Source organism: Mastomys coucha, unplaced genomic scaffold (assembly GCF_008632895.1).
Source record: "Mastomys coucha isolate ucsf_1 unplaced genomic scaffold, UCSF_Mcou_1 pScaffold21, whole genome shotgun sequence".
In the NCBI taxonomy this organism is placed as follows: domain Eukaryota; kingdom Metazoa; phylum Chordata; class Mammalia; order Rodentia; family Muridae; genus Mastomys; species Mastomys coucha.
The window spans coordinates 88557729-88567628 of NW_022196904.1; the positions used below are offsets into that span (position 1 = coordinate 88557729).

A 9900-nucleotide genomic window follows, 5' to 3' on the forward strand; every position below is an offset into this window, starting at 1 on the left:
CCGGTGTGCCGCACCTTGCACGGGGTCTGACATTTATTGGGTGAGTCTTTAGGGCCCTTGTTGTGAAGTCAAAACTTCAGTATTCACAGAAGTTTAGGACTGCAGGATTCGTCTCCATTTCTCTAAGGGAATGAGAGGCAAGGGAGTCATCCCCACCCCTATCATCTATAGGCCAACACTATCAACCTCTGCAAGGAGAGCCTGGTCACCTTCTTTGTGCCCAGAACCAAGCTGAGAGCTTCCTTGAGTCATCCCATGGACTCATTCTCAAAGGGAAGAAGTGAGAAGGCAGACACTGGGTCTGTGGTACCAAGCTGGGCTTGGTGGTTCCCTGCCCTGCCCTGCCCTGCCCATGCATACCTTGATGTTGTAGAACATCCCTCGGGGCTGTGGCTCCTGATGTGAGTCCTGAGGCTCCACGCTGACTTTCCTTTCATGTCTGTCTTCTGTGCCCATTGTGGTCTTGGTGCTCTTGTCTGGCATTTGGGGTCCCTCACCTATGGGCCCAGTGGGACATCCAACCCAGTGATGAGATAAAATCCCAGATAATAGCCCTTGACCCGTGTTTCCAGAAAATGTGACCTGGGTGGTTATGGGGGTCTGAGAGTCAGTCTCCTCAGCCTTTCTGATTCTGAGACCCCCTGGGAGGGACTTTCTTGTGAGACCATGGGTCTCATGTGTTCCTGCTGGAGACCTTTGCTCTGTCCAGGTACACACTTCTGAAAGAGAAGAAAGAGTCCCCTCTCCCCCACAGCAAGCTCTGGAACTTCATATTAAGTATGAGCTGTGTGGTCTTTCAGGAGGCTTTAGGCTAGGGATGGGGTCAAGGTTGACTCCTGAGCTAAGGGATAAAGGCTTTCCCTTTATCAGACAGATACCCCTTGTCCTCATAGGACACAGCATGTACATAGCCACAGAGCCAAGCACTCATGTCGGCAAGCGGTACATCAAAGCACACAGCTACTCAGCATGCGTGCCACAGAACCTTTGCCTGGACAAACAGACTCAGAGCTGTTTGGGATCCTGATCGCAGTACCATGGGGGTTTCCTCACACAGTAACTATGGCAACATGTCCATTACTATCTCCTGAGACCTCCTGCTTCTGGCTCTCAGTGGAAACCCCAGAAGTACCGCCTAGAGTACTCTATAACATCCTTTCAGCTGGAGACCAAAGCTTCCCTTGCACGACCCCCTCCATTTCCTGTGGGAAGCCTCCTGCATTGTTCCATGTCCCCCTCACCACAGGCTACAGTTTCCCCTCATTTCATGGCCTGCTGAGACCTAAGAACACCTCTGCTGCCGTGGATTCCATCTCCATTCCGAGAAGAAAACTCAAAAAGGGCGACCTAGACCCTGAACTTCCATAGGCTAAGGTTTTGTGCTCCTCACACAATGTACCTCAGAGCTTGAGGACTATTTATTTATTTATTTTAATGATTTTATATATTTTATGTATATGGGCACTTTGCCTTCGTATACATCTGCACACCAGAAGATGGCATCAGACAGTTGTAAGGTGCCATGTGGGTGCCAGGAGTTGAACCCAGGACCTTTGGAAAAGCAATGCATACTCTTAACCACTAAGTCATTTCTCCAGCGTCCTCTCCCCCTGCTCCTTGTCCTCCAAAGATCAATTTTTAAAGTGTGTGTGTAGGTATGTGTACATATGTCCATAGAGGCACTGGATTTCCTGGACCTGGGATTCCAAACGTTTGGGAGCCACTGATGTGGGTGATGGGAATGGAACTCAGGTCTTCCACAATAACAGGACACTCCCTTAACCACTAAAAGCCATCCCTCTAGCCTTGAGAACTATTAACAGGTATCATGGTTAATTGTGATTGTCAGCTCAATGGGATTTATAATCACCTAGGAGACATATCTTTGGGTGTGTCTGAGGGTAGATTCCAGAGAGGTTTAACTGAGGAAGGGCCACTCAGAACGATGTGGCACCATCCGCTGGCCTGTGGTCTCTGACTAAATGCTGCAGACAAAGGGAGTGAAGCACAGGTTTACCAGCACTCAGAGTACCAGCACTCATCTCTCTCTGCCTGCAGACTGTAGATGCAATGTAACTGGACTACGTCTTCTCCATAGTGTTAGATTGTACCCTCAAACTATGAGCCCAGACACAACTTCCCTTAGGTTGTTTTATGGTCAGGTATTGGACTCCAGCTAGTGAGGTGACTGATAAGGTATATAATTCACATGCCATAAAACTCTCAAAGCTCACAATCCAGAGCCAAGGGATAAAGTGCGTTTTGGTTCTTGTATGTTCATATAATTGTACAGCCATCACCACTGTCCAGTTCCAAAACTCTTCCTTTCCATGGCAGGAAGCCCAGTACTAAGCGGTCACTTCCCATTCTCCCTCAGCAGGGTTCTGCAAACCCCAGTTTACCTCTTGGCTCTGTGGGTTTCCTACTCTGAACATGTTACATAGATGAAATAATCTAATATGTAGTTGGTCACCTGTAACGAATGTTTTAAATTCCATAATATTTTCAAGGGTACTCAACCCTAGAGCTTCTGTCAATGCTTCATCCCTTGGTACAGATGATGGCGCTCCCTCGTGAAGTGTAGATTACATTTTGTTTATACATCCATCAACTGATAAACACTTGGGCCATTTTGGGTATTGTGAACAGTCACGGGCAGCGTTTCATGGGACTTGCACGCTCAGTTCTCGTGGGCACACATCTGGGAGTGGAATCGCTGGGTCCTGTGACAGATCTGTGTTTGACTATTTGAGAAACCATCTGACTGTTTGCTGCAGCTCTTCTAGGCTCAGCTCCAGCTCTGTCATCTGGTTGGCCTGGACCTAGGGCATGCTGGCACTGCCACAGGGTTGAATGGCTAGGTGTGAGCATGCCCAGTGGAGAAGGGCACTGTGTTTTCTCCCCTAGTCAGGTTTGTTCAAGGGACATGGGGAGATGCGCCATTTTCCAAACCCACCAGCAACATTCCAGTCTCTGTACACCTTTTCTGGTGTTATGGTCAGCCTTTTCAGTGATGGCCACTCAGGTAGGTGTGATGGGGGCGTGGATGGCTTGATTATGATAGCAGTCATCTTTTTGTGTTCATATTTATCATTTCTGTAACTCTCCGGAGAAACGCCTAGACAGTAACTGGAAAGTTTTGAGGAAACGGAAGTGCGTATGTCTGGGAGGAGTTCCTTTTGGGGCACAAACATCCAGAGGAAACAGAGGAGAGCAACACCTGGCAAGGAGGAGATGGCGGGGGCCGGGGGGGGGGGAACACCAGTGGGAAGGGAAAAGAGGAGGAGGCTGCTGAAATCACTAAAGAAGAGGGGGTATGGGCCTGTAAAGCAGATGTCCCCAGAGACACCGAGGGGACCACTTCTGAACTTCAGCTCCTCTCACCAGCAGAAGCCTGTCACCTGCTGCCATCTAGGTCATGATAGGCATCCACAGGACATGAATGCTTTTCAGAGCTCTGTGTCCTATGTCCTTTGTATCTCCAAGCCTCTGAGAAGGAATCCCAGAAGCTCAGTCCAGATGCTAAACTCAACAGCCCTCCTTGAGCAGAATCAAACAGGGGGAGAAAGCACAAATGTTTTCTTCTGTCTTGGCCCTCTCTAATCTAGCCAGGTCATCCTGGCAGCAGGGCTAGCATACCCCAAAGCCTGGCCATCCAGACAGCAGGTCTGGAGCTACAGCTGGAAGGTCTGAAGTCACCGACGTGAAGGAATAGCTCAGAAAGAAATGCAAGGAATGGATGAGGGACGGGAAGAAAAGCCAGTGTTAGCTGAGGAAGTCGAAGCTCAGAAAGATGAAGAGACATGTTCAGGCTCCGGACATGCAGCTCCCAGCCCAAGGCTAGACCTTGGACACTCAGCCTGGGCTCCTGAGCACACTGGGGGCAATCCTCCCTATACAACAGTCACATCCCCTCTCCTCTCTGCCCTCTCACCTGCTCTTCACAAAGCGTCACTCACTTGCCTTAGGTGAGCTTCTACCTGCCGTCTCACTCTGGGTCTTCTTGGAGCTTCCAGCTCAGCCTCCCCTTGCCAAGGCTCAAAGTCTTCCTGGCTCATTCTGGTTGTTAGTGAAATGTCTGTTTCTGGTGCACAAAGTCCAAAGCCCTACTCTTTGGGCGGGGAAAGAAGCTCAGCAATATGCTCTGGGCTTTGAGAGCAGCCATCGCCCGGAACATCTATGCCAGCTAAAACTGCTTCTTAGGAGCTGGTCAGTGCGAGCCTCTGGTGAAAGGCTGCTCTCATGAACAAGAACTGGTGCTCAGTCTAGCTGCAGCCACATGGCAAGGGAGAATACTTCAGAGACCAGCCTGACCCTTCCCTCTCTGATCATTCTTTCCTGGGAAGGCTCAGTACCACATTCCAACCTATAGTACCTCTTAGAGTCAGATTGCAAAATGTGATGCCTGCAGATGTAGAATTGAATACAGGCTTCTTCAACCTCCCCTCAAGCCTCCAAGGTGAGCCTGAACATGTCTCTTCATCTTTCTGAGCTTCGACTTCCTCAGCTCACAGCTATGGATGACATTATCTACAGACAGGACCTAGGACACACTGTTCCCAAGTATGGCGTGTTGGTGATGGAGAAAACAGCAGGAGTCCGATTACTTCTCCCCTCCCCACTCCTCTGAGCAGGTCAGTGACTTAGGCAAGTTACTCACTGACCTTCCCCTCTCCTCTCATTTGAAGCATCTCAAAACAGGCTTGGCTGAATCCCCCTCCCTCAGCTTGTCATCACCAGGTCATACCCCATTTATCCACTTGCGCCCCTCTACAATCAGATACTTCATCAGACCTAACATAAAAACACACACAGCTTTCCATTTCTTCATGTTTCTACTGAAGACTCCCATATCTTACTAACTTTAGACTAAATAATGCTATGTGTTTCTTATCTTGTTAATGTGTCTTTTGTCAGTGTCTCAGGAATAAAGCCAGGATCAATGAAGGACAGAAAATCTCTGTTCTATTTCCTTAGGTCCATGAGGCAGGTATTTCCCAGGACTGGCCTTCTGACTGGCCCCCACCAAGAGCCATTTACCACTAATTCCAGATAAATCTTCCAAAATGTCCTAGGCAACATTACTCCCATAGCTCCCAACTGGAGCTATGTCCTGCTTCCAAATTCTCCTCTTCGTTCTGTCAGAGCCATAGACTGTCTCTAAATTACCTTTTGCCTTCCTTCATCTAGGCTCCAGTCAACCACAAGACCCTGAGAACAGAATTCTTCTCCCTGAATGCACTCAATGGCTCTAGAGGCAGTGACCCAGGTTTGGAGTCTGGGCTGGCTGGTCTTATGTCAACTTGACACACAAACTAGAGAGAACCTTAATTGAGAAAATAACTCCATAAGATCTAGCAGTGAGACATTTGCTTAATCAATGATTGATGGCTGAGGGCCCAGCCCATTGTGTGTGGTGCCATTCCTGAATTGGTGGTCCTGGGTTCTATAAGAAGCCCAGGCATGAGGAACAAGTCAGTAAGCAGCCCCTCTCCATGAGCTCTGCATCAGCTCCTGTCTCCAGGTCCCTGCCCTGCTTGAGTTCCTGGCTTGATATCCTTTGATGATGAAAAGCGATATGGAAGTGTAAGACAAATAAACCCTTTGCTCCTCAACTTGCTTTTTGGTCGTGCTGTTTTGTCACCGCAATGGTAACCCTACCTAAGACAGAGCACAAGCTGCATAAGACAGTTCAGCTGCATAGCTTTAGAAGCCACGCAGTCCCTTTGGCTTCTCACGTCCAGTCCCTTCTCCCTAATGCAGGAGGCACCCACAAGAGCTCAAGCTTCTTACTTGCCCAGTGTGCCTGCCTGCACACTGGACATGCACACTGGACCTCTAGAGTCCCCACGGCCTGTCCCCACGCGTACGGCCCTGCCCTGCTAGTCTATTGGTCTTCAAACACATTTTTCCCCTCTTCTTAGTTTGTTCAGTCCAAGAAAGTGGTTCAACTGTTCAGTATGGGGCTTCATTAATCTGATTCATTCTTCAAGGAAACCATCAACAGAATACGGGCCCCAGGGGCCTTCCCTATCTCCTGCTCCCTGCCCAGTCTCTCCTCTCTTCTTCCCTGCCTCTCTCCCTCCCTTTCTTCCTTCGCTTTTGTTCCCTTCTCTCTATTTTGTCTCTTTCCTTTCTTTCCCCCTCTCCTCCCCTTCCCTTCCCCCTTCTTTCTTATCAGCAGAGAGAGTCTCACTATGTAGTCCAAGATGATCTCAAATTTGCAAGCCTCCTGTCTCAGGCTCCTGAGTGCTGGAATTATCTGCACTTGCTGTCATGCCTGGCATCTTCGGAGTCTTTGGTCCCTCCTGCCCCAGGTCCATGCCTTTGCATTGCCATGTTGTGGTTCTTATCTCAGGCCTCTGACCACTCTTCTCCACTGTACTGAAAGGTTTCGAGACAAATTTTCAGTTTTTCAGCTCTGCTGCAATTAGACAAAGCACAGAGAGGCACGGTAGTGTCTTCTCAGCTGTGGCTCACAGTAAACTTTACCTCATTGGGAATCTATGGTGTTCCTCACTAAGTGGCACTCCTTTCCCTGGTAGAGAGTTCATCCTGTCTTCAGCTCTTTGTCCTGCCATGAGACACCACCTGCTTCTACTAAAGTCTGCTTACATGAAGCAATGAGTTATTGTTACATATAGAATCAGAACCAGGCCAGCGAGCTGGGTGAAAGAAAAGCTCTCTCTCTGCGCAGTGGTGGGGTGGTCATTGAAGGCCCCACTAAACAGTGGTCTCTGGACTCTTCCTTCCTTCCTTCCTTCCTTCCTTCCTTCCTTCCTTCCTCCCTCCCTCCCTCCCTCCCTCCCTCCCTCCCTCCCTTCCTTGCTTGCTTTCGTCTTTTATTTTTTGAAACAGGGTTTCACTATATAGATCTGGCTGGCCTGAAAGCTGCCTCTGCTTCCTGAGAGCTTGGACATGTGTCGGCATGTGTGTTCCATCGTGATCTGAAAGGAAGCAGGGGCTACTGCAGATCTGGCATCACCAAATGCAGCACTACATTGGGTGCACATGTATCCGCACATCCTCAGAGTGTGCTTGGGATGCCTGTGGGCAATCAGGCTTGGAGAAGTGGTGTCCAGAATCCCAGAGCTGGAGAGTGGAGATCTGGATGCGAGCCCAGATCTGTCTGACTGCTGGGCTCCTGATGTCAGCCATCCGATCTGCACTGCGATATAACAACAGTCACTTCTTATTCTGGCCCAGCTTCCCTTGTGTGAGTTGTCAAAGGTGGCCATATTGCCATCTGTCATTTTACTAGCCTATTCTGTAGCTTTCTGTAGCTCGTGGGTCAGTCAGGAGTTTCTTTCTGTGATCTGAAGGGGCTAAGCAAGGAGAAGTGGGGAGAAAGTTGAGAGGGTCTCAGCCTAGGGATCCACAACCAAAGCGTGGGTTGGAACCTTCTGGAAAGCTACAGCAGCAGCTGCCAAGAAATGCCGAGGCAGAATCTGAAAGAGTCAAGACACGACACTCTCCATAGAACGTTCTAGCCAGTGCCTTACAGAAAGCAAAGCCTAGGGCCATGATCAGTACGATTAGAACAATAAGCCTTGCTTCCCACCCTGCCCACCAGGAGGTTGTGTGGGCTAAGGGCTTGGTCAACTTCAAAGACTCACTGAGGCCAGCTTTGTCAGCCTTGGCCCTGAACTCACCAGCGAGTTTGTTTGCAAGTCTGGCCACCAGGCCTCAGAATAACTTATTTCCTGCTTATGGAAGGCTCAGCTTAGTTCCTTTCATTTGATCCTGGAAGCAGCGCAGACCCCACTAGAAGCCATCCACACCCCCACCTCACCCCACACCCCCCCTCACCCTCTACCCCCACCAGCAGCTCTTTGTCTCTCCCCACCATCCAGTATCTACACTGCCTTTACCCCAAGTTCCTGTGCTCTTCAGCTGCATTCCAGGATTTGTTTTTGTTATTTTTCTAACAGTGTATAAGAAGAAACACCACACCCATCCCTTACCCTCTGCATACACACACACACACACACACACACACACACATGCACACACACACATAAACACATACACACATAAACACATACACACATACACATACACACATACACATATACATGGTGTCCTTCACACACATACACACTACACACTATGTCATGTCATCAAAGGACCTGCACACAACACGTAGAAAAGGCAGAGGTTGTGACAGGGAAACCCTGGTCCAGGGCCTCCATTTAGCCTTGTTCCTTGAGGCAAATGACATCTTCTGGACGTGTCCTGCCTGCAGGCACTTCTGGCCCTGGGACTTGTTTTGAAGCCTGCAAAATGCTGGCTTGCCGAATGTTTTTCAATTAGTTGCCAGCATTTTTTTTAAAAAATCAGAAACGTTCACAGCAAACTGCAGATTTTTGTTTTTGTCTTGAAAGATCAGCAGATCTGGCATGGACTCAACTGTCCATGGTGCTGTGCCTGCTCAGAGCAGTTTGCGGGGCTGGAGCCTCAGCGGGGGGTGTCTATTGCACATTTCCTGGGCCCCTTTCACCTACTTGTGGGTTTCCTTGTCTGCCTTGGAACACTGTACTTGGGAGCCACCTGGGTAGGATGCCTGGGTTGGTTAAAACACTTTGAAGGCGAGGAAACAGGCCAAAGGAACCCAGAACGTAACCAATCATGGCAGACACAGAAGTGCTGCTTCTTTGGTTCTAGAAGTGAGAGTAATGATTCATTCCAGGGTCAGGGAGAAGGCTCCGTGGGAAAAGCACTTGCCTTTCTATTCCCAGAATCCACTTGTTGGAAGAAGAAAACAGACTCCTTCAAATTGTCTTCTGATCTCCAGAAGTGCAGGGTCAAGTATACTGTGGTGTGCATGCACGCACACGCACACGCGCGCGCGCGCGCGCGCGCACACACACACACACACACACACACACACACACACACACACACCGTAATAATAAAAAAAGAACCTCGAACTTTGAGTCAGGGATGATGCCTAGTGTTATGACAGCAAGTCTGACAAAGATATGGAAACAGCAGAGATGTCCTAGCCTGGAGCAGAAGGCTTCTTAAAGAAAGAGAAGGGGAATGGGAAGGGGAGGGGGAAGAGGAAGAGGAAGAGGAAGAAGAAGTTTGCAGCAGCAGTGGTGTGACAGTATGATAGGGGATGAATGGCAAGGCCGAGGCACAGAAGAGGCATAGGGCTGGAGAGGTTGGAGGGACCCAGTGATGGGGCTGGAGAAGCTTGAGCGGCTCCGATTCCTATCTTGGTGCACTGTCATGGTGAGTTTGTCACTCAGAGATCGAGGACAGAAAGTCTGTGCTCAGGATTGGACACAAGGTCGGGTGAGTAGCACAGCCACCTGAGGAGGGGTTCCCTAGGAGATCATGGCTCCAGGTAAAGACACACATCTAGGGGTCTGCGAGGCAGGTGAGGCTGTTACCAAGCCTCTGTCTGAACCTGTCCACTGTGCCCAAACTGAGAGCAGAGAGAAAGGAGACCGCCACCACAGACCCACCTTCCAGGAGACTGGATTGGAATCACTGGGAAAGCTACTAGCTTCCAGAACCAAAGGCAGTGTCTAGGCCTGGGGAGGGTGGCATCTAGGTGTGATAGTGACTGAGCTGTCTCATCCCTCAAGATATGGTGGCAGACCCCTTTCCAGAGGTGTGAGCTTGCCTCTCCTGAGCCCTGCCTTCTAAGTAGTCCTGACCTCCAGCAGACCGCAGCCTAGCTGCCTCAGGGTTAGTCTCTCCTTTGCAGGAGCCCTTGCAATCCTGAGGCAGCTCCCACAGCCCTTTAGCCGTGGTCAGCTGGCTACTGTCTTGCTACTTAGGCCCTTCTTATCAGCTTCTTATCAGTCTGATAAACTCCTCCAGAGCAGTGCTGGGCTATGGCCGATCCAGGATACAAAAATTTGTTTATGCAACACAGTATTAGCATTT

At 49.6% G+C, this 9900-nt stretch overlaps 1 protein-coding gene across 1 annotated transcript in view; it reads right to left on the minus strand.

Moving 5' to 3' along the window:
• Positions 1-9900, minus strand: part of Slco2b1 (solute carrier organic anion transporter family member 2B1) — a 54727-nt gene that overhangs the window by 38041 nt on the left and 6786 nt on the right. Inside the window, exon 2 of the mRNA XM_031387504.1 lies at positions 361-497. Coding sequence (XP_031243364.1) covers positions 361-497 — 137 coding nt within the window. The remainder of the gene's footprint in view (positions 1-360; positions 498-9900) is intronic.